This window comes from Rhinopithecus roxellana, chromosome 11 (assembly GCF_007565055.1).
Source record: "Rhinopithecus roxellana isolate Shanxi Qingling chromosome 11, ASM756505v1, whole genome shotgun sequence".
Taxonomy (NCBI): Eukaryota; Metazoa; Chordata; class Mammalia; order Primates; family Cercopithecidae; genus Rhinopithecus; species Rhinopithecus roxellana.
Window position 1 is genome coordinate 52,240,871 of NC_044559.1, and position 24,871 is coordinate 52,265,741.

A 24,871-nucleotide genomic window follows, 5' to 3' on the forward strand; every position below is an offset into this window, starting at 1 on the left:
GCACCATGTACTTCAGGCCCCAGAGCTGCCTTCAAAACAGTGAAAATGGTAAATTTTGTTATGAGTAATTCACTGTAATTTTTTTAAAAATTGAAAACAAACACAAAAGCCAAGGGCCAGCTCTAGATGATCCGTTTCCAGGAGCGGCGGCCCCAAGAGTGGAGCTGTGGCCCTGGCAGGTAGAGCAGCTGCACCACGGCCATTTGGCAGGACCGGACTCTACCCAGTCGGACTCCAAACGCTGCGCTGTCCTGAACGGGTGGGCTCCGGTGCCCTACCAGGGTATCCCACCCTTCGACCCGGAGCCAGTTTCACAGGTGGCTCCAACACTGGCAGGGCCTGGGCGCAGCTGAGCCTGGGCCCACCACCTCCTGCAGGGAAACAGCCATGGCTGGGGCCTCTGCTGCTGCAGCCCCTCTGAACTGAGGCCATGTGTGAGCAGACGCAGCTACAGCCCAACCACATGCAGAGCCGCCTTCTCAGCCCTCATCCTTCCGGCTATGGGGTCATTGCCTTGGCCAGTGAAAGAGCTGGAAGGACCCCTCCAGGTCAGTGAAAGGCCTCACCTCACCCTCCCCTCGGTGCCAGGCATCCATCAGCAAGTGCTGCACAGAGCCCCTGCAGGCCTGATGAGGAGGCCTAACTGGGAGCCAGAAGGAACCCTCCAGGTGCACGATTACCCTGCATCTGAGCACAGCACCCAGTGGCTCCCTCCTGTTCCCCACACTCCACAGTTGCCCATTTCTGGGCCAGCTGGCTTTTGCGAGCCTCTTAAGAACTGGTCCGAGGAGCAGAACCCTGGGGGGGTCTGCAGACGGTGGCAGGGCTGAGGCTGCCCACCTGTGCTCATGAGAAGGAGGGGACCATCCCCAGGCAGGGGTGTAGGGCCAACAGAGGCGGGGGCAATGGGGAGACGCCGGGGCCCCCAGGAAACAGCACCTGCACCCGCCAGCCTCGCTCCCCAGGGCAGGTCTTTGCCCCTCAGATGCCCTTGGCCTGGCCCTCTCCAGATGTGCTGGCCGGGCCCAGGCTTCCCAGCCTCCCTCCTTGAACCTGATTTCTGGATGCCTGGTGACTCCCAGGGTCCCCCTAAGCCCCCTCTCCTGAAACCCGTCGCAGTTGCCGTCCTCTGCTGCCTGGGGGGAGCAGTCCCCCCAAACTCCATCCTGCCTGCCCCTCGTGCACCCGCTGTGGGCCCGGAGAATAGAACTGAGGCTCAGCTGGGAGGACAGGAGGGTCTGAGTCAGTCCCAACAGCCCTGAGTGTCTCTGACGAACTCCGCCGGCTTCAGCACCTCACCTAGAGGCTCAACCGGCCTCACCAGCAACAAAACGGAGCAGGTCCACAGGCACCTCCCCACATGCAGGGACTCAAAAGCACTCTCTCCTTGGTGCACGGGAGCTTTCTCAACGCACTGCGCAAAGGGGCTCATTCACTCTGACTTTTCATCACCCCAGGCCGCAAGTAACCCAGCAGAGCCATGGCTTGCGATACAATGAAATGGAGGTAATTAATCACATCAAATACCCTACGTATTATACTCCGGTAGCCCGGCAATCGCTTTAAAAAGGGCTTATGGGGCTTAAATAGACAGTGTCCAGGCAGCTGTACAGCCAGGAGCGGGAGGGAGGCAGAGCCCATTTGCTAAGCCTCCCGGGACAGCTGAAAAGAACTGTCCATTCAGAAGTGATTCATCCACAACAGAGCCGCGCGCAGAAGCCGGAGGGCTAATTCCAACCTTTCCTGAGTGCTCGTTAAGCCTCTTTGAGTTATAATTACCCCTGATCTCTAGATATTACAAGGCGTCAATCAGGAAGTTAGATCTGGCCAAGAGAAAACAAAAGGAATAAAGGAACAGGCTCCGTCCAGGCCAGCCAGAAGGCCTACGTGGAGGACAGCAGCAGCAGGGCGTTCTGGACGGGGCTGGAGACAGGGATGGGGAAGGGGACAGGGCCCAGCTGAGGATGCACGCTCAGCACCCACCCTCCATCCTGTCCCCTGCAGGCCCTGAGGAGCAGCCGTAGGCACAGCCCGGCTTCTGGGCTCCGGTTCAGCCAAAGCTGCGATTTTGTCCCCGTGGCTCCTAGACGCTGCGGTGTTGGTGACACCATGGGGCCCAGTCTGACGGCGGCACAGCTGGCTGCCTCCATGGGAGGAGCGCCCATGCCCTCCCTAAAGGACCTGGAGCCTCGGCCCGGGTGAGGCTGCTTCTCCCGAGGAGGATGGGGGTAGGTGGACTCGGGACAGCACGTCCGACTCCACGGTTCTGCCCCTGCCCCCTCAGCCCTCAGCCCAATCCCCACGCCAGGCCCTGCCTTACCTTGCCAAAGCTGCCCTTCCCGATGGCCCGAAGGATCTGGAAGTGGTCAAAGTTCACTGCAGAGTAAAACAGAGGGACACCTGGTGAGGTGGCAGTAAGGCCCCACGTGGCACAAACCCCCACCCCAGAGCAGCTCCTCCACCTCGACACCCCCCACCCCAATGCTGCCAGGGCCCCTCACCCTAGAAGAGGATCTCCATGGGGCGGGCTGAACTCTCGCTCCTGTGCGAGGCAGGAGGGGGCCAAGCCCCAGTCAGTGAAGACATGGGCCTGGGGTCATGCACGTCCTATTCCCAGAACTGTTACAGGATTAGGCAGGTGCCACCACAGCAGGGACACGGCAAGAACGAGCCACACACGCCTGAGTCCGACTCTACTGGGCTGCCGTCCCGGGCACCGGCCACCCCCACTGAAAGCTGCTCCGTCCAGTGAACACCCCCAAACAGGCAGGCCCGGGGTTTTGGGGGAAGCCACGCACGCGTGAGCAGCTGTTCCTGGTTCCCCTCCACCCTGCTCCGCGTCTCCAGAGGACAGGGGCGTCGGCCCTGCTGACACTCACTGGGCAAGCCTGGGGGAGTTTGCAAACGGTCCCAAGATGAACGAGAGGAGGCTCAGGGCTGCAGCTGTGTCCACCATGACCTGAGTGGCCTGGGAGTGCCTGCGCCCAGCACGAGGGCCATTCCACAGGCCTATGCGAAGCTGCAGAAGGCACCGTTTCCCACACCTGCAAGCCCTTCCGGGAGAAGGACGGCCCCCCAATTGTCACTCATGAGACCTCCCCGTGTGCCCTGCCCAGGGAGCCTCTATCCACACCAAGGAAAGGGATTCTGATGGGCTTTCCAGACCGCCTCCACTTGCCTTTCAAACCCAGGACATTCTCCGTACACATTAGACGGGGGTCCCACAATGTCACCCACTGGCCTCCAGGATGAGCCCCTCCAGATGACTCCCAGGCCAGCAGCTGCCTCCACCTGTGTCCTCAGGCCTATATCCCCAATTCTGCACCCCCAAGCCTGTGTCCCCGGGTCTGCACCCCTAGTGTGCTGCACCCATGAAGGGCCTGCACATGGCTCTCACTGCAAGGCCCTGTGTCCTAGAGCCAGGTTTAGGACACCCACTGGTTCACAACATTTCACTTTTTTACCCACTTTTACCACAGCCTCATGTTCACTTATTCTGTGGGGAATTCAACATCTGGAACCCACCACCCCAACACACAAACATGGTTATTTTAAAGGCAGGGAAGACACAGCCAAGGCCAGAGGCAGACCCAGGGAGACACCGCGGTGGGTACTGACCACTCCTGGGAGGCACGACCTGGAGTCTCATCTCATCTCCACTGCTCCCTGGGGGTACCCTGTGCCGTTGGTGGGGCAAGTGCTTGAGGCACTCGGTGTGTGGAGGAGGAGACAGAACAGTTTCTAGAAGAAAGGTTTCTTCACATTTTCCTCTAAACTGGAAAATGCCCACTCCCTTCCCAGGGTGCTCCAGGATAGCACCAGGGTTCAGCACAGACACAGCAGACAAAGTGTCCATCCTCACGGACCCTGGAGACAGAGTCACACACCCAGAGGTCTTTCAGTCTGAGCTATGGGCGCCATGACAAGGACCCATGGAGGCTTCAGGGCTTGGAGCACAGGGCAGAGCTGGCGTGAAGGTGCAGGGTCGTATCCTGGGGAGAGGACACCTGTGCTGGGCCCTCCAGACAAGTGGGCATCAGCTGGGGGCAAAGAGAGGGTGCCCAGGTGAGGGGCCAGCCTGGGCACAGGCAGGAAAAGGACCCCATGGTATGGACAGACCCACAAGCTGGTCAGTGGGTGAAGTGGGAGGGCGGTCAGCAGAGCACCTGGGGGTGAGAAAGGGGCTGTGACTTGTGGCCTTGGTCTCCTCTGCACAAGACGGCAGTGGGGCTTGACTCTGCAGAGGTGGGGAGAGCGGTCTGATTTAAGCGCCTTAGAAAGGCGCTCCTCACCTCCCCTCTGCAAGTGCCTAGAGGGGCACTGACTGGCACAGGGGGTCAGGACCAGGTTGATGGAGGGGGTGGGGCTTCAAGGGGTGAGAGAAGAGGCTGCCAGGCATCAGAGCTGGGCACTGGGCAGAGAGGCCGCAGAGGACAGACCGTGCTGCACAGACAAGACCTGTGGCCGACACCCACAAGCTGGCACAGCCCCCAAGATCCCCAGCTCCAGGCGGCAGCCGCCCCACCCTGCATCCCAGCCTCCTTCCTCAGGAAAACCTACGCACGCCCAAACAGAGATGATGTCATCAAGGCAGAGGCTGCTCCGGCACCCGCGAGGGCACTCCGAGGCAGCCCGGGCCACAGCCCCACAGGCAGGGAGCAGCTGCCACCCTGTGGCGTCACCCGATGTCCCCAGATGTTAAAGGAAAGTGGGCTGCGAACCGGCACGTGTCATGGACGGGGCTGAACTGGAGGAGGGAGGGGAACGAGAGGGCGGCTGGGCCGTGGCAGGGGAGACAGGGACACCGATGCCATCCAGCAGCCAACCCCAACGGGATGGACCTCGGAGTCTGCGGGGCCTGCCCTGCAGTGGGGAGGGGACGGGGTGTCAGGGCAAGGCCCAGGGCTGAGCTGGCTGCCTACAGCTTGGGGAGATGACTCTGCTGGGCGGCTCTGGGTCCAAGGACCCTCTGTCCACCAGGCTCCACCCAGGCCGCCGCTCCTAGAGACCCCTGTGCTCCTTCTTGGAGCACCCGGTAGAGGCAGAAGAGCCCCAGCGGGCACAGAAGCCCATGGATGGCACAGCCTTGGTCATTCCCAACAGAGCTGAGGACGAGGGTGGTGGTCCACGCCCACACGCATGCCTAGGACGGCCACATGGCACCTGCTGTGCCACGCCCCTGACCCTGGCACTTGGCACATGGGTACCTGGAATCCAGTCCTGGACTGCCCTGGGAAACGAAGCCAGCATCTTCCAGTGCCTGGGCGCATGCTCCGGTGCCTCCCCCAGGACCCCAAGCAGCCAGCACAGCATGGAGCCCTAAGCCTCTGGCCCCCCGAGCTGTGAACCAGCAAGAGAGCCCAGCCACCATCACCTCCAACTTAGAGAATAAGCACTAGTTCCTGAGGTTAGTCCCTCCTGGAGAGGAAAGGGATGGGAAACAAAATGTATTAAATAAGCCAGAAGCATAAGGGAGTCACGGCAACTGTGTCACCTGTGCCTGCACACCTGCAAAGCCAGTACCTCCCGAGGGTGTGAGGAGGAGGCAGCTCCGGCAGGGGCTCCCGGCCAGGAGGCAGCAGCAGGGTGAGTGTGTGCCGGGGCATGGCTGTGGGGTCAGGGTGTGCAGGGGGTGGGACTGTAAAGCCAGGAGTGTGCTGGGGCAGGGCTGTGGGGGGTCAGGGCGTGTCAGGGGCGGGGCTGTAAAGCCAGGAATGGGCTGGGGCGGGGCTGTGGGGGGTCAGGGCGTGCAGGGGGTGGGACTGTAAAGTCAGGGGTGTGCTGGGGCGGGGCTGTGGGGGGGGGTCAGAGCGTGCAGGGGGTGGGGCTGTAAAGTCAGGGGTGTGCTGGGGCGGGGCTGTGGGGGGTCAGGGCATGTCAGGGGCAGGGCTGTGAGGTGGGGGCACTTGCCAGGGCAGGGCCATGGGGTTGGGGGAGTTTCAGGGGTGGGGCTGAGGGTGGGGCCATGGGGTTAGGGACATGCAGCCCCCACTTTGCAGTGCCTGTGATTTGAACACAACTGTCCCGGCTTCCTAAGACTGACCAGGAGGGCGGCCACAGGGACACCACGTCCCAGACAGTGGCACCTGAGACAGCCATGCAGATGCTGCTCAGGGAAGGTGCAGGTGGGACAGGAATCCCGGATGTGGCTCCAGGACACCATGTGAGCAGCAGAGTGTAACCCTGTGGGCAGGGCTCACCACACCAGCACCCATGAGAAGCCCCCAGCCAAGTGGTCTCTGCCAGCCATGTCCACAGGGATCCCTACTCAGGGACCCACTGTCCCAGACCCTGCCAGGTGAGTCACAGGCACCGGCAGGAGGCTGATCGGCATCGTAGCTATCCTCTGGATGACCGTGGCTCCACCCTGATGCCCAGCTCCTGCTGCCCCCTGGGTGCCCACCTGGCTGGGGTCAGACACACCTGGCCTTGCCACTGCGCACAGCAGCCCTCATGCCCTCCCGACCCCAGCCCCGAAGGCTCCAAACCAGTGAAACTGGAGACCCAGTGGCTGTTTCAGGTCCCTGCCCCTCACACCTGCCATTAGCAACCCATGAGGGTCTCTGCACTGCCCCGGGCTGGGCCAGGACCTCCTATGACCACCGGCCCTGCCCCATGCAAGCCTAGGCTCAGCCCCATTCCCGGCTCCCAAAGAAGAGGTCAGCTCTCATTCCAGCACTCAGCAGAGAAGGTAAGGAGAAGGAAGTCCACTAGCAGGAATCTGTCAAAACAGCTCTCTGTGTGCTCTGAGGAGAGCAATATATAATCAGCCTGGTGTCCCAAGAGTGGCCCTGCAACCACCACGCTCACCAGGAACCAGCGTCTACATAGTCCATCAAAGTCCTCTCATGAGAGTTCCCGGAGCTCCCTGCACACTGGCTGTGTATCAGGGGAGGGAAGGGACTGAGGCCGCAGAGCCCAGGGTGGCACCGGCAGAAGCGGCCGTACCCCGAGGGCAGGTGTGTATGAGGCGCCCGGGACAGGTCACTGCAGTGAGGAGCCCCGGGCAAGTGTTCCTGAACCTTCCAGGCGTCCACCCGGCCTTCCATCGGCAGCACAGAAGTCGGAGACAGTTCTAGGCAAAGGTCAATATCTGGTTCCAAGCTGGGCAAGCGGCCAATGCTACACTCAGAGCCCCCAAAACCAACCCCTGCTTCATGGTGGGCTCCATGCAGGCCACTCTCAAGCCCACCTCCTTGGGTCCTCGGTTTCCTCATCTGCCAGTGGGAAGGTACAGTGAGGGTCTGCATAGCAGAGGCCTGGGTGGGGCCTATGGAGCATTAAGGGAGCCAGGGACATCGCAGCAGGACCCCACCATCCCTGGGGTCACCCCCAAGGAGCCCTGAGCCCCAGGCCCCACACACCTGCCTCCTATCTGCCACAGGACCAGCCTGGGGGGGTCCAGGAGCCACCACGTGGTCACCCAACAGCAGGGTTGACCCCAGCTCCTGGGCCCCCAGGCCATGCATCTGCCCCCAGGCCCCACCCAGTTTCCCCTTGTCCCTAGTCCCAAGTCCCCTCTCAAGGGGGCCCATGGAGGGGGTGGAGACCAGGCCCCTGCAATGGGAGGAGAGGGAGCAGAGGGACAGGGCTGTGTGGAGGTGCCGTGGGCAGCCCTGGTCACCAAGGGAGCCAGGCAGGCCCCCAGAAGGAGTGAGTGTGCAAAGAGTTGGGGTCGTCACTTGATCTGGGCCTCAGAGGGAAGTGGGCATGGCCCCTTCCTTATACACAGAGTCTGTTGTGAACCGCCGAGGAGCCCTGTGGCCCTGGGAAAAGGGGGCATAGGAGCCCCAGTACCATCTCTTTACCCCACTTCGCCCCACACTCAGCCCCTGAGGACTTAGGTGAGCACCCCAAGAGGGTGGTGGGTGCCCACCTCAGATCGACCCTGGCTTCTGGGGGTTGAGCCCTGAATGCAAACCCTTCACTACCCACCACATGCAGGTCAACGCCTACGAATCCTGGGGCCTCCGACCCACGTCCCCCGGCTCACATCCCCACCTCATCCTGCTGGGCCACTCAGGGCTGGACCTTGGCACTGTCTGACCAGAAGGCTCTGGTCAAGGACCCGCTGGGGACATGGGGGCCTGCTAACCAGCCAAGGTCAGAGGTCACCGCGTGAACCACTGGCCAAGCCCATTCCAGACCTGGGAAGGAGGGAGATGCCCTCCCAGAGTGAACTCTTCAGTGTGGGGGAAACAGACACTCAACGAGCCAACAGGGTGGCGCCAGGTGCCAGGGAGGGAGCTAGAGCAGGAAGGGGGGAGGGGACCACCATCCTGCAAGGCCATCGGGAGACATTTCTGAAGGGGACATTTGGGCAAATCAGCCTGGTGTCCCAAGAGTGGCCCTGCCACCACCACGGTCACCAGGAACCAGTGTCTACAGAGTCCATCAAAGTCCTCTCATGAGAGTTCCCGGAGCTCCCTGCACTTCCGGGCAAGTGTGGCATGGAAGTGTGGGCATGGGTCGTGATTATGGGGGCCAAGACTGGTCTGTCACATTCCTCGGCGTGATTTACGCCGTGATACCGTCAGCACATCCTCTACCTGTGCTGCCCGCCTCTCAAACTAGGACGCAGGTAAAAGGAGGAACCCACGCGGCTCCCCACAGTCCCATCTCACGGGCAGGGGGCTCCTTCCCAGGAACCAGGACTGCCTGAAGGAAGCACCTCTGTACTTGCCTGCTCATGACGGCGTGGGGCAGAGCAGCTCGGAGCTCCAGGCCCACCAGCACCCACCCTCACTGTGCAACTTGACCAAAGGGCCACAGGCACAATCTTCCCAGAACAGCAAATGCATTAGAATCAAGGGTTTTTAAAATATTCATTCTTCACAGAAGGCTTTCATTTTTTGGCGTTGGCAACTGAGAGCAGTCCTATAAGAATCGAGCACGGGGACGCCTCCTCCCAGTTCACTCTGGATTCTGCGTCCACGTGGGTGGGTTGAGAAACCAACACCAGCCTCCCACACCTCTCACGGTGTCCGGCAGCGTCTCCAGGTCCTCCCCAAGGGCTGCTGGCTAGGGTCTCAGTCCCTGAACCAGGTCCCACAATCAGGGATAGGTTGTCTCGAGACTCATCAGCACTAAGCCCAGCACCCAGACAGCATGGACGTTCGTCCTCCCTAACGCAGCATTTGACTGTTCCCAGAGTTTCGCCACCATCCCCAGGCTTACTAGGAGCAACAAAATAACCAAAGAAAAGGTAAGGAGCTTTTCCAGAAAGCAGCTCTCCAGCCGCAATTGTTTCTGGTTTCTGGGTTGCTGGCACAGGTGGCCCATCCACATGTCTGCCGGGAAGGTCCTGCCAGGCCTGGGAACTGGGCGAAAGGGAGCTGGAGGGAGCAGAGGGAGCTGGAGAGAGCCGTAGGAGCCACCCCTCCACAGCACGTCTAAGGCCAAACACAGGCTCAAGGCAGGAGACGGCCAAGACGTCGCCTCTGGCACAGCCACCACCGAGTCCAAGGTAAAAGCGTTAGGTGACATTTCAACATTTTCCCCAAGAATAAAACAATGATCTGCCCTCCTGTGGGCCTGGCTAGAACCTTCCTCCTGCCCTGCAGGGACCCGCCTCTGCGTCTAGCACTCGGCCGAGCAGCTGGCCCACGTGGGTGTGGAAGGAGCACTTCCAATAACAAACCAGCTGGGGAAAGCCTGAAGCCCCAGCAGGGTTTCAGGTTAAAACCCAGTCTTTTCATAAGCCAGGGTTTGTATCAAAACTGGTAAGAAAACGCTCCCATTGAGGGCCCAGGAGAGTGAACAGAGGCCTGCTGCAGGGCGCCGGGAGCCAGCGCTATGTCACCCCGGCACAATGTGCACGCCCCCCCGCAAAGGCTGCCCCCAGGCCTGGGAGCCCAGGAGAGTAAACAGAGGCTGCTGCAGGGCACCGGGGGCCAGCGCTATGTCACCCCGGCACAATGTGCGCACCCCTGACAAAGGCTGCCCCAAGAGCTGGAGAATCAGCTCTGCTCCCGACACCCCAGGTCCCCTCCTGATGTCTTTGGAGGCCCAGGAAGTGGGTGCTGGACAGTTTCAGAGCTGCCACATGGTAGGTGAGCTGCCCACAGCTGCAGGCGTGTCCCAGGCCTGGGACGCTTCCCTTCACAGCTCACCCCACCTGCTCATCCAGGAGAGGCCCCCACCTCAGAGTGTCCTCAGGCAGAACCAGCCCCTTCACCCATGGGAGGACTGCACACCAGAAGTGGACATTACTAGGAGAGCTGTCACAAAGATCAAATGTCACACGTGGCTGAAATGCACGCAGAAGTTGATTAAATGCCGTCTTGTCTCCTATGACCCGGGAAGTGTTTGTGATGAGGAAAATCGTCCCACAGGACTCCGAGACGCTGGCCCTGCAGTGCTTGGGCAGCCTCTGGGGATGTCTGGCCCACACGGGGCTCCTGCCTTAGGAAATACTGGGCTGGGTGGAAGAGCCGGAACCGGCCCCATAGCTCCTCCTGGCAATGGGTGCCCCCCACCCTCCGCCCCTGGGGCACCCTGGCCCACCGGGTGAACAGGAGTCACCAGACATCACCTCACAGACCCCTCACCCTCTTGCCACAGCCTGTGGGGACAAAGACTCACCAGGCTGACAAGCAGGATTGACACAGATGGGGACAAGACAGGTGGGGCTAGAGCCAGGCATCGGAGCCGCTGGGCAGGGGTGGGGAGGCTCCCGAGTTACAGCAGGGAACACAGAGCAAAAGCATCCAGCCACGGCGCCCAGGAAAGGAGCACAGGGCCCTGGAGGAAGCCAGTCCCTCAATCTTTGCTGGGCCCCACGCAGTTTCCTGTACCACTGAGGATGTCTTGAAACCCCAGGGCAGGAAGGTCAGAGGTCAGGAGAGGGGATGTGGGCGTGGGTGCTGGCCTCTGACCCTGGACTCCTCAGTCGAGAGGGGGCCTGGAGCCTCGAGGTCATGCCTGGGTGCCAGTGCCATGGCCCAGCATTATGTGCGCTGCCCACGCGTCTCAGAGGGCCCACCTGGCCACCTTCCCCTTCTCCACTGTCCCCTCACCCAGGAGCAGACGGGCAGACCCCCGTGACCAGCAGCCTGCAGCCTCTGCATACCCTGGAGCCCTGGTGTCCAGCTCGGATTGGCCCAGGTGGCCTGGCATCCCCGGGCAGTTCCAGGACAGGGCTCTGTCCTCAGCCGGCACCACTGCCCTTCTAGCCTCGGGGAGCCAACTGGGGTCTTACTCTGGGAACATACCCTGTGCCCCAGGCTCTGTCTTGGCAGCAATGCCCTCACCCTTTTCTGTGAAACAGACACAGCCATGATGTGGCAGCAGCCCAGAGCTGAGGCCTGTGGGGCCCCGGGCTCTGAAACAATCGTGGCCTCTCCTGCCCAGGTACATACCCAGAGCCGGGGGTCCTAGTGCCCGCACTCCCGGCAGGACCCTGTTGAGGGCAGCATTCTTGCCATCTCCCTCCCCCACCTTAATTACAGTGAGAGCTTCCACCCATGAAACATGCTCAGAGGCAACTTTCCGGCCAGTTCTGTGGATCCTGGTCCTGTCTAGTCTGAAATTGTCTGGAACCATGTTCCGGTATTTAATATTGACATCCTCAGACAACACAGGGAACTGCCATCAATTAGTGATTAGGGCAACCGCCTGAGCAACAAAGCATCTCCAGGCAGCGGAGGCTCAGGCCCTCCAGGGTCTGAGGGGCGGTGCCTGAGACCGCAGGGAGTCGCCCACAGCAGCAGGGACCTGGGCTCCTCCAGCTCCCCACACCGCTGGAGTGGTGGGCAGTGGCGCCTCCCCCTGAGCCGCCCAGAGGGGTCCTGCTGTCTGAGGCCTGGCCCCACCCACTCCTGCCTCTCATTGCGCAGGGCCCAGCACTCCAGGACCACCCACAGGGGCAGACCTGGAGGACTCCAAGGCCGCCTGGCCCTGCAACAGCTGAGAAGCCTGCTCCTGGGGCTGCCCGTCCAGAGGTACAGACACTCAGGAGTGCGCCCCGGACCCCAGAGCAGAAATGGAGATGGCCCTGACTCAGGGTGGGGCTTGGGGCACCTCCTGAGTCCTGAACCCTGAGGCAGGTGTGCCCAGCCAGGTAGGGAGGACGCTGGCCGCAGCAGCAGCAGCAGCACTGGATAAGGGGGAGCAAGCACAGGCACCTGCCCCTGCCTGTCCTCTCCCCAAACAGCTCCACAAGCTCTCAGGCCCCAGTGGGGTCAGCGGTACACACTGGACCTGCTCTGGCAAGGCCTTGGCACCTGCACGCCAGTGGAAAGGGCGCCCTGTGGTGCCCCGGCCTGTGTTGCCGATGCTGCCTGGGCCGGCTCCATCACCCCCAAGCTTGGGCCTCAGCCGGCTCCTGGAACAGGGTGCTCAGGACAGAGCAGGTACCCAGCCAGCAGGGAGGTACCCACGCCCCGGCCTCGCTGGATCGTCTTCCAGAAGCTGTCCCATAATTAACAATCATGTGATTCCCGAGTTGGGAGGGGCGGGACCTGAGGAGCGTTTCCAGCTCAGGTCCCCCACCCTTCCTCAAGAGGCCTAAGGCCCCATCCAGAGTCCAGAGGTGGAGGGGGTCCTGCTGTCCCGGGCTCAGCCTGTGGGGGCCAAGGCTGCAAACAGCAGAGGGATGAAGGCAGGATCAGCCCAGTAGGGCTGGCTCTGGTCTCTGCAGCCTGGGGCAGGGCCAGGCCACTGGGGCCCGAGGCTTGCAGGGGCCTGACAGGGGCCTAAAGGTGCAGACGGGAAGCTAGACCCCAGCCTGAAAAGGGAAGGGTGCTCCCTGCCCCGATGCCACCACCCCAAAACCACTGCAGTCACTGCCACTGGAGACATCCACTGTAGGGACCAAGGCCACCTCCAGCCTGCTCAGGCCTCCCCAACCTCCAGGCCTCTGAGAGGTCTCTCCACTTGGAACCATCCCAACCCCAACCCCATCCTTCGAGCTCCCCACCCTCCACAGCACTGCAGGGAGCCCCAGCAGATGGGAGCCCCACAGGCTCGCGGTTGATGCAGGGCACAGCCAGGGACCCACACCGGCAAACACCAGGCAAGGGTATGGAGCGCGGGAAGGGGAAGGGCAGCGCACATAGGACCCCCGCTCCGTCTGCGTCAGTGACACCCACTCTCCCCAGGGCACTCCTGCTCCCGCGGCGGGGGATCGAAGCAACGGGACCTCCACTCTGTTGGCGTAAGCGACACCGCCCTCCCGGGACACTCCTGCTCCCACAGCTGGGGATCGAAACCATCCAGCCCAGCAAGGAGCCCTGGCCTGGGAGCAGATGGATGGGCAGGGCCCTGTGTCCTGGGGTGCAGCTGCATCAAGGGCCACACTCAGGGCTTGCTGTGGGGCCCGCGGGGGGCTGCCCATGAGGCTGGGTCCTCAGTGGGAGGAGGCCTGTGGATACGGGAAATCCCCTGAAAGACCCCCGAGGTCAGTGTGTTCAGAGGCCAGCATGAGATGGGGAGGGTATGGCTGGGCCAAGGCTGGAAAAAGCCCTGTCCACCCATCCACCCTTCCATCCTCCCATCTGCAGTCCCTGGGGTCCTGCACAGCCCTCCCACATCCATGCCACTGTCTCCCACAGAGGGAGACGGAGGGGCTCCTAGGAAGAGGTGGCTCCTGACAGCCACAGGACCCTAGGCCAGTGGGCTGTGGTCATTCGGGGTGCCGGAGAGCTTCCAGGGAGTGAGGCGGAGTTGGAGGAGGAGTGACTCAGAGCAGGCAGGGAGCATCACGCCCCCCGCAGCCAAAGTGATGGGCGGGCGGAGCTGCGAAGGAGGCGGTGGCAGGATGCTGCCTGTTCTGGCACAGAAAGCCACATCACCCCTGCCCACCCCATCTGGTGCCCAACCTCTGCTGCCGGCCCCCTGCCCTGCCCTCTCTCTGCTTCTGTCCCCAGGGGTGCCCACTGTGAGCCAATGATGGCAAGCCCAGGCCTGACACCCCCACAATCCTCCCACCTCCCACCATCCACCAGGCCCCTCTGCAGACACTAGGAGGGGGCTCCAGAACCAAATACCCCCCAGGGGACCCATCAGCTGCCCTGGGCTGGGGTCTCCTCTGCACCTGGAGGTGGAGTCCAGGGCTCTCGAGCCTCCACTGTGCAGCCTGCCTGAGGCCCAAAGGAGGCCACGGCCCAGCAGGCCCCTGAAAGCCACAGCCCCTGGCATGGGCTGCAAAGGCCAGCGAGGCTCCCCTCAGTGCACGGACTCCACTGGCCCCGGGAAATCAGTCAGGACAAAGGGCTCCACGTCCCAAGTACCCTCACTGCCCCTCTCCTTGTCACCCCATCACACACATGTGTGATGAATGCCAGCTGAGTGGCCCCCCCAGGACCACCCTGGGAGCAACACCAAGTGTCCCAGCCCCAGGACATCGGCCTGACCTAACCTAGAGGGGGGGCAGCCGCCTCTCCTGGATCTGCAGTGGACGGGCAAGAGGGCCCGGTTGCCAAGGCTGGGCTGGTGTCTGCCGGGCACAGCGGGAACTTTGCTCCAAGGTGGCGTGAGCTCCCATCTGATTTCCACACACATTAGTACTTGGTAGAGAGGAAAGCACCTTTCCTCAAACCGTCAACAGCAGTTCCGCACAGTCTCCTTTTCCTAAAACGCAAAGCACGGCCCTGGCCACCCCTTCCCCGACCACCACCCCATGGGGCCCTTCCAGGGCTCTTTGCGAAGAACAGGCGGAGCCCGTGTCATCCTCAGGACGGGTCCAACGTGCTCTCCTGGGTGGCTGGGCTAGTGCACAGGCCTTCTGGAATTCCTCCCAGCCCACCCAGTAGGAACAGGGCAGCGGGCTCACGGCTGGTCCTCTGGGCACCTGACACCCTGGATACTGCCCGCCGTCCACGCTGACGCTGTGAGGGCTGGCAGGCCCTGGAAAGGAGCTACTTCTGGACTCACACGTATTCCCAGTGCCCCTCCTGAGCGGCCCCAGGCCAGGCGGTCGCACACCTCAGGGCTGGATGAGGACCCCAAACACCACAGTGCTGAGGAGGGGCTGGAAGGGCCTCGAGGGCATAGCCTCTTCCACAACATGAAGGTCCCCGCCCACGCGCAGACAGGGGTTAAGGATGACCAGCTCATCAGGAAAGAATTTTATCCTAGAAATGCTAATGGCAAATGGTAGGAAAATATCATCTCCAACTAAAAGAATTCACTCAACAACACATGAACAGGGCTATAGCTTGGGAGGCCGCTGCACCAGGCACTGTGGGCACAGCTGGGGGCATGGACAGGGCTGTGGCTTGGGAGGCCCTGCACCAGGTACTGGGGGCATGAACAGGGCCATAGCCAACCGTTCTCATCTGCGTGGGCACCTTCCCCATCCCAGCCTCCAAGCCCTGGGGCAGGTGAGAAAATGGGCCCTGCAGGACCCTCCTTCTATCCAGGGTAAGAGGTAACCCTCTGATATGGTTTGGCTCTGTGTCCCCACCCAAATCTCATGCTGAATTGTCACGCCCAGTGTTGGAGGAGGGTCCTGGTGGGAGGTGACTGAATCATGGGGGCCGAGTTCCCCCTCGCTGTTCTCGTGATTGTGAGTTCTCACGAGATCTGGGCGTTTAAAAGTGTGGGTCACTTCCTCTTCACTGTCTCCTTCCTGCTCGGGCCATGAGGACGTGCTGGCCTCCCCTTGGCCTTCCGCCGTGACTGTAAGTTTCCTGAGGCCTCCCAGCCAGGCTGCCTGTAGAGCCTGCAGAAGTGAGTTCATTAAACCTCTTCATAAATTATTGCCCAGTCTCAGGTAGTTCTAGCAATGTGAGAACGGACTAATAACCACCATCTCGGGAAACCACGCCCAGCATTCCGGAGCAGCCCCTGCAGTTTCCCTGTGACACTCACTACAGACTCTCTGGGATGTGGGCCCTCGCAGGGCAGGTCGCCTGAATGAAGGAGCTGTGTGTTTTCAACCGGCCTGAATAGGCCCATCAGGCTTCGCGGGGCAGAGGTTGCCAATTTCCTGTTATGGGTCAGTCTTCTACATGGGCTCCAGACCAAGGGCCGAGCATGCACATCATGGAGGCCCCGTGCACACATGCCACAAATACACACTGCGTAAAGTTTGGTTCAGGAAAAAAGAATCCAAGCTAAACCCTGGTGATGTTGAGAGAGGGTCACCTGGCTCAGGGACCCCGGAGTCAAAGCCATCCCCAGAAATAACTGCTCAGGTTGAGGAGACGTTGACACATCCTCCCAGCCATGCTGTTGGGGACAGCAATGGCCTCAGTGTCCACCTGACCCTCTGGCCCTGTTCAGCCACTGGGGGATGCACCAAAGCCCACCCTCAGCTCTGGCCCAGGGTCCTCGCAGGTGTCCGGCTTGCAGACAAAGACATGGCACCACTGAGAGCCAACTGCATGGGAGGGGCAGGAGGTCAAGCCGAAGCCAGCATGAAATCCGCCCCCACAGCCCCTCTGCCTCCACCAGCTCCCATGTGCCAAGGAACAGGCTCCACCCCAACCCCCAACGCCCCCCACACCCTCGGACACCCAGGCCCCCATCTTGGGATGCTGGTGCCGCTGTCGGGTCCTGGGTGTTGCAGGGGGCTGCTTCCCAGACCCTCACCTTTGGATCATGTCAATCAAGGGGACCGCTCTGCTTCCTCGGCCCACCTGCACGCAGGGGCCAGCAGACGCCCATGAGGAACACCCCACTGCTCTGCACCCAGGGCCCCGGGGTCGAGGCTGGGCCCCATGCAGTGCTCATGGGGCCACCAGTGGCCGGGCGGGCACTGCCTCACCACGTGCACGTCACCACCTGGAGGGCAGGGAGGGGCGAGATGGGGCCCAACACCACAGTGGCGCCTGGGGGCCCCTGGATGTGCCAAGACCCACAGGAGCACAGGGGACAGGCGGTGAGGCCAGCGCTGCCAGACCCTCCCTCCCAGAATCCCGTCAGGACGCTCACGCAGGCTCCCAGCAGTCCCATGGCCCACAGACCTCTGCCTCCCCTCAGTCCGGCCCCTGGGGCTGCGGGAAGTTGACAGACTGGTGTCCCCACCTCCCGCAGGCCTCAGAGTCTACGAGCTTAGGCCTTGGAGACGATCACTGCTTCCCACGGGGAGGCCGTGGGGACTATGAGCTTAGGACTTGGAGACGATCACTGCTTCCCCATGGGGAGGCCACAGGGTTGCCAGGTGGCTGGAGAATCTCCCTGGGAAGGAATGAGGCACCTGGAACTGGCAAGTGTTCTCAGTAAAGTTTCAGGAAACAGAACCAACATAACAACAATCCACAGAGTCACGCACCCCCAGGCTGGCTTCCGGATGGGTGGCTCTGGAACGTGGACATCTCTACACAGCTGGCTCCAGTCAGGAGGACACACAGATAGGACAGGAAGGAGCGGGTCTTCAGAGGGAGCTGCCCAGGCTCCTCAACCCTGTGCATCCACACCAGGTCTTCCAGTGGAAGGACAGACAGCCCCCCACCCAGTGCCACACCCTCAATTACCAGTGGGCAGAGGCACGGGGAGAAAGCAGCCCTGGCCCCGCACACTGAGGCAGCTCAAGATCCTTGTGTGGACGCGGACAACAGGAGCCACCAGACGCTGCAGGCTGCTCTGAGCTCCTGCAAGCAAGTCCCAGAAGACCCCGCAAGCATGGCAGCCTCTTCATAAAGCGCAAACACAAGTAGGATGGAGCAAGTATCACTCAGGCAGGGATCTACACGTCATCAAAGTTTTCAACACCCTGAAAGGAGCTACAGTCACAAAATCCCGGCTGCCGGGGAGAGCACAAAGCAGGGGCTTATGGCAGTGTCCGAACTCTGTGGCGACACGGTCCATGGGAGCAGACAAGAAATCAAACACACATGGGAAAGTCACTAACAAGTCTGCCTCCCTCGAGGAAATACGTGTGGCCCCCATGCAGGGCCAGGTTCACAGGGGCACAGACCCCGACCGCGGGCAGACGGCCTGCAGAAGCCAGCGGAGTGACCTTGGTACCACAGTGGGGGCTCCTCACGAGAGGTGGGCCACATGGAACACGACCCATGAGGCAGCCACAAGGTGAAGGCAACTCCAGCACCATCGGTGCACAAGCAGGTAAACCTGATATGGCACAGCCACCCCGGGGAATGTGCATCAGCCACTCGGAGGCACAGGGCAGAGGCCACTCGGAGGCACAGGGCAGAGGCCCCGGCCAGCACAGTCGGGCAGGAGAAAGAAACCAAGGAATCCAAACAAGAAAAGAGGAGGCCAAATCACCTCTCCTTGCTGACGACAGGATTCTATGCCTAGAAAGCCCCAGGACTCCTCCAGAAGGCTCCTGGAACTGACAAACGACCTCAGTAAAGTTTCAGGATACAGAATCAACATACAATAACCTGCAGCATTTCTATACACCAATAACATTCAAGCTGAGAACCAAATCAAAAATACAATCCCATTTACAACAGCCAAAAAATAAAATAAAATACCCAGGAATACACCTAACCAAGGAGGTGAAATGAGTTCTACAGGGGAGCCACAAAACACTGCGGGAAAAACCAGGGGCTGGGCACGGTGGCTCACGCCTGTAATCCCAGCACTGTGGGAGGCCAAGGCAGGTGGATCACCTGAGGTCAGGAGTTTGAGACCAGCCTGGACAACATGGTAAAACCCTGTCTCTATTAAGATATAGAAAATTAGCCAGGCGTGGTGCACACCTGTAATCCCAGTACTCAGGAGGCTGAGGCATGAGAATTGCTTGAATCCTGCAGGCAGAGGTTGCAGTGAGCCACGATTGCACCATTGCACTCCAGCCTGGGCAGCGGAGAGACAGTCTGTCTCAAAAAAATAAAATAAAAAAGAAGTCAGAGATGACACAAACAAGTGGAAACGCATCCCATGCTAACAGATTGGCAGAATCAATATTGTCAAAATAGCCATACTGCCCAAAGTAATCTACTGATTCGATGCTCTTCCTATCAAACTACAAAGTCATTTTTCACAGAAATAGGAAAAACTATCCTAAAATTCACATGCAACCAAAAACAAGCTCACATAGCCAAAGCAATCCTAAGGAAAAAGAACAAAGCCAGGGGCATCACATTACTGGACTTCAAACTATACTACAGGGCCACAGTAACCCAAACAGCATGGCACTGGTACAAAAACAGACACACAGACCAATGGAACAGAATGGAGAACCCAAAATTAAGGCTGCACACCTACAACCATCTGATCTTCGAAAAAGCTGACAAAATCAAGCAATCGGGAAAGGACTCTCCATTCAATTCAATAAATGATGCTGGGAGAGCTGGAGAGCCACATGCAGAAGAATGAAGCTGGACTTCAACCTTTCACCCTATACAAAAATTAACTCAAGATAGATTAAAGACTTAAATGTAAGACCTCAAACTATAAAAGTTCTAGAAGAAAAGCTAGGAAACACCCTTCTTGACATCAGCCTTGGAAATAATTTATGACTAAGTCCTCAAAAGCAATTAACACAAAAACGAAATGTGACAAGGGGAACCTAACTAAGCTAAAGAGCTTCTGCATGGCAAGAGAAACCACCAACACAGTAAACTGAAAACCTACAGACAGGGAGAAAACATTCACAAACTACGTATCCAACAAAGTTCTAATACCCAGAATCTATAAGGAACTTAAACAACTGAACAAGGCAACAAACAAATAAACCTATTAAAAAATGGGTAAGATACAGCTAGGCGTGGTGGCTCATGCCTGTAATCCCAGCACTTTGGGAGGCTGAGGTGTGTGGATCACGAGGTCAGGAGTTCAAGACCAGCCTGGCTAAGATGGTGAAATCCCACCTCTATTGAAAATGCAAAAATTAGCTGGGTATGGTGGCAGGTGCCTGTAACCCCAGCTACTCAGAAGGCTGAGGCAAAGAATTGCTTGAACCCACGAGGTGGAGGTTGCAGTGAGCCGAGATCATGGCGCTGCACTCCAGCCTGGGCGACAGAGTGAGACTCCGTCTCAAAAAACAAAATAACAACAACCACCAAACAGGTAAAATACATGAATACTTTTCACCAGCAGACATCCAAATGGCCAACAAGCATATGAAAAACATGCTCCACATCACTAATCATCAGAGAAATGCAAATCAAAGCCACAATGAGACACCATCTCACACCAGTCAGGATGACTATTATTAAAAAGTCACAAAACAGCAGATACTGGCAAGACTGCAGAGAAAAGAGAACAAATGCTTATACACTATTAGTGGGAATCTAAATTAGTTCAGCCACTGTGGAAAGCAGTTTGAAGATTTCTCAAAAAATACAGAATTACCATTTGACCCTGCAATCCCATTATGGGCACGTATCCAAAAGAAAACAAATCGTTCTACCAAAAAGACACGCACATTCGTGTTCATCATGGCGCTAATCACAACGGCAAAGACATGAACCAACCCAGGTGCCCATCCACGGTGGACTGGCTGAAGAAAATGCAGTACGTATACACTGTGGCCTATTACACAATCCTAAAAAAGAACAAGGTCATGGCCTCTGTGGCAACATGGATGCAGCTGGAGGTCATAATCCTGAGTTAATTAACGCAGGAACAGAAAACCCAATACCACATGTCCTCATGTGTAAGTGGGAGCTAACCACTGGGCACAAATGGACATAAAGACGGGAGCAATGGACACTGGGACTGCGAGGCAGGGGACAGGAGGAGGGGTTGAGAGTTGAAAAATCAGCCACCGGGTACCATGCTCAGTGCCTGGGTGACAGGATCAATCAGACCCCAAACCTCGGCATCAGGCAATATACCCAGGCAACGAACCTGCACCCTCAAATCTAAAATAAGAGTTGAGATTATATAATCCCGGCACTTTGGGAGGCCGAGGCAGGTGAATCTCCTGAGGTCAGGAGTTCGAGACCCATCTAGCCAACATGGTGAAACCCCATCTCTACAAAAAATACAAAAATAAATAAATAAATAGCTGGGCATGGTGGTGGATGCCTATAATCCCAGATACTTGGGAGGCTGAGGCAGGAGAACCGCTTGAACCTGGGAGGCAGAGGCTGCTGTGAGCTGAGATTGTGCCACTGCACTCCAGCCTGGATGACAGAATGAGACTTCATCTCAAAAAAAAAAGTTGAGATTATAGAAAAGGAAAAGCATGACGCAGTGACACATGGTCTGAGCTGGAAGGACCCTGAGAGAAACATGGCGCCAGGTGAAGGCAGCCGGAGAGAAGAGTTTCATGCACCGTGTGACTCCGCCCCTGTGAAATGCCCAGGCCGCGACCCAGGGACAGAAGGCAGCGGTGGCTCCCAGGAGCTGGGGCAGGTGGTGGCAAGGGATGGTGTAATCCACAGGCATGGAGTCCCCCTTAGGGCTGGTGAGACACCTGCAGTTAGAGGTGGTGTGAAGAGTATGTTCTCCACATTGTCGATGCACTAAATACCACAGAACTCTTCACTCTAAAGTGGTTAATTCTGTGTGCTATGAATTTCACTTCAATTAACAAAATAATTAAGTGGCCCACAATCAGTGGGCTGTGGGCTGTGGCCCCCTGCAGGGAAGCTGGGAGTAGGCCTTAGGTGGGCGGGATGCACAGGGAGCCGGGGGCCTTGAGGGAGACAGGGACAGAGCTTTCTGCTGCACCCCAGCACTGTTGGCACATCCTGCTGGACCGAGAGGTCAGTGGAAGAACGGCCTCAGCGGGAGGAGGGACCCGGGCCAGGACCCCTCCAGGACCCTCTCCCACCAGGGAGCTGAGGGGCCAACGCCATCCTCAGGGGCCTGAGCTGATGGGGGGCATGGATGCAGGGAGGGGAAGAGGATTCCCAGAACCAGCACCCAATGGGGCTTCCATGGGGCACACCCCCACAGGGCCTTACTGTCGCCCCAAACCCAGCATGGTGGACCCAGCAGACGGCACAGTCTTCTTTTTCAACACGAGCTTCCTTGGTGGGAGGCAGGGGCAGGACAGTCGTTCATAGCAGGTTTTCTTGATGGAAGACGTAAAAAAGCATGTGAGTAAATAGGGCACTTCGTTCTGACTTTGACTTTAGGAAAGACGTTAAACTATGTTAAGTTCATAAAAGTCCAAGCCTCATCCATTACACCTGTATTTTATTTATACTCAGCCTGATTTCAGAGGATTCGTGGCAGCAGCACATCTTCCTGACCCGCTGTGGCATCAGAACAGCAGAAGGTGAGAGCAGCAGATGTGGCCGCAAGGGCGGCGAGGTGGCTCTGGGGGGGCCTCAAGGGCGGCGAGGTGGCTCTTGGGGAGCCTCAGGGGCGGTGAGGTGACTCTGGGAGGGTTGCAAGGGCAGCGAGGTGGCTCTGGGGGAGCCTCAGGGGCAGTGAGGTGACTCTGGGAGGGTTGCAAGGGCGGTGAGGTGACTGGGGAGGCCGCAAGGGCAGCGAGGTGGCTCTGGGGGAGCTGCAAGGGCAGTGAGGTGGGCTCTGCAGTGACCCGGGACACTGCTGGGCACTGGCTCTTCTCCTCTGATGACAGCCCCAGGTCCTCCCTGCCACACTCAGCCCGGGCCTGGTCCATCACAGCGAGGGTGTCCAGGAACAGCCAGTCCTGGGCCTCTGGAACTAGGGGAGAAGCGTCCACCGGGGTTGCAGGGGCAACACACGGCCTGGAGGAGCCTGTGGGGTCCTCACTACACTCTGGGGCCCTGCCTGGGCGTGAGGAGAGGACACGGTGCAGAGAGATGGAGGGCAGGCCCATCAGCCCCGCACAGCCCTGGGAGGCCTCTCGCTTTCATGGCTTGGGACAATGTCTTTCCTTCCTGCTGAAGGCTCTGGGTCAGAATTCAGCCACAGACAGCCGGGGCACACACAAGGCAATAATAAATGGCAAGTAGCGCATTAAAGATGGGCAAGAGGCCCAGGCAGATGCTTCACAGGGGAGGAGCTCCAGAAGGCCAATGAGCACAGGAGAGAGGCTGTCCTTAGTTGCCACGGAAACACAAGGAAAACCCAACATGGGCTCCCTCCGGCCCCCCAGAACAGCCAGGGAGAGTGGCAGCAGCGAGGCCTGGCAAGGACGCCGGGTACCTTGACCCACACGCTGGGGGTGAGGGGGTGCCACGCGCGGCCGCTTGGGAAACCCAGGCAGCATCTTCGTGAAACCTACACTTGCTGTGCCACCCGGCACTTCCATTCCTAGATATTTACACAAAAGGCATGAAACAGACGTCTACCCAGGAATGTGCTTTGCTGCGTTACTCACAACAGCCAAATACTGGAAATATCCCAAACGTCCATCAGGAGGATAATGAATAAAGAAATTACGTTATATCCATATGATGGAACACCACAAGGGGATTTTTTTAAAGGAACCAGCTCCTGATCTGTAGCCACGTGGATGAATCTCAAAGGCGTTACATTGAGGGAAAGAAGCCAGGTTTACAAGAGCGCGTCCTAAGAGCGCGTCGTGCGATTCTGTTTGTGTGAGTTCAAGAACAGGGTGGACAGATCCACAGTGAGAAGCTGCACCAGTGTTTGTCTCCGGGGATAGGAAGAGGATGCCTGGAACAGAGCCCAGGGAACTTTCCAGAAGGAGGGCAACGCCCTCTGTCTCCATGGGGGTCTTGGTTACACAGGTGTGCCCATCTGTCAAAACATCAATCTGCACACTCACATCTGTGCCCTGTGATCACACCTCAATAAAAATAGACGATCTAGATCAGGGACATTCTGTAGTGGGAGCGTCTCAGGCAGCTTATCTGAATTTCAGGAAATGGATGTTTACCTCTGGCAGCAGGAAACTGAGGCTCACTGAGGTTACATGGCCTGCCCACGCCAAGGAGCCCTCCATCTGTCTCCAGGACAACTCCGTGCCCCGGGGGGAGGAATGAGCCAGGGCTGGAGGGGAGGACGGAAGGCGGCGTGGCCCTGGGGGAGGAGCAAGCCAGGGCTGGAGGGAGAGAAGGAAGGAACGTGGGTGTGGGTGGGGGAGGCGCTGGGCAAGGGAGGCTGGCTCTGTGGGATGGCAGGAATGGATCAGAAATGCTCTCGGGGAAGCGGGCACTGGAGGGGGCTCTACCAGTGGGGCAGGGACGGGGGGACTCCAAGGAGAACATCACACAAGCAGGACTCGGGGACAGCCTGAGGTCAAAACAACAGGACTTCTCAGCCAGCCTTGAGGCATGGAGTGACAATGGACACTGGGGGTGGGGAGGGCTGTGAGGACGAGGCCGCAGAGGAACTGCAGCTCCAACCCCACCAACCACCATAAGCGCTGGGAGCTCGGCAGTCACTGAGTGGGCAGCCCCCACCCACCCCACTGCAGTGGTGAGACCCAAAGCTGGGCCAGCAGTCAGAGCAGCCCCTTCCAGCCTGTCCTCAGGCTTCCCAGGCCCTGCTCCCCACATGGCTTCTCTGGCCTGTGACACGTGGGCTGGGCTCAGTGCAGGCAGTGAGCCAGCTGCAGTAGCGGACCAGGCCCCCTTTAGAAGCAGCATGCTCAGTGTGGGGTGAGTTCTCCTTTTGGGGTCCCTGGAAACCTGGCCAAAATGGGAGAAGTCTGCACAGCCCAGAATTCACTTGTATTCTGGAGGCCTGGGATACACCTCAGATCACACCTATGTGTGCATGTGCCTGTGGGTATAGCTCTGCGCCTATGTGTGTGCATGTACGTCTGCATGCATGTGCATGTATGTTTCTGGGGCTACGGTTCTGTGCATGTGTGTCAGTGCGTGTGCATGCATGTGTCACATCCTGTGTGTCGATGTGTGTGCATGCATGTGTATGCAGGTGCAGCTGTGCCTGTGTGTGCATGCCTATATCACATTGTGTATGTCAGTGGGTGTGCATGCATGTGTATGCAGGCACAGCTCTGTGCCTGTGTGCATGCATCACATTGTGTGTGTGTGTGTGCATGCATTGCGGGTTCACATGTTGCATCGTGTGTGCATGCATATGTCGCATCGTATGTCTGTGTGTGCATGTCTGTACCTATGGGTACAGCTCTATG

The 24,871-nt window shown here is 59.0% G+C and overlaps 1 protein-coding gene across 2 annotated transcripts in view; it reads right to left on the minus strand.

The window, feature by feature from the left end:
* STK32C (serine/threonine kinase 32C) overlaps positions 1-24,871 on the minus strand; it is a 98,848-nt gene that overhangs the window by 34,652 nt on the left and 39,325 nt on the right. The window contains exon 2 of one of the 2 annotated variants that reach the window (XM_010359850.2): positions 2,321-2,376. In XM_010359850.2, the coding sequence (XP_010358152.2) occupies positions 2,321-2,376 (56 nt within the window). Of the gene's footprint in view, positions 1-2,320; positions 2,377-24,871 lie in introns of those variants that run through there. The other variant, XM_030940709.1, reaches the window with a different exon arrangement.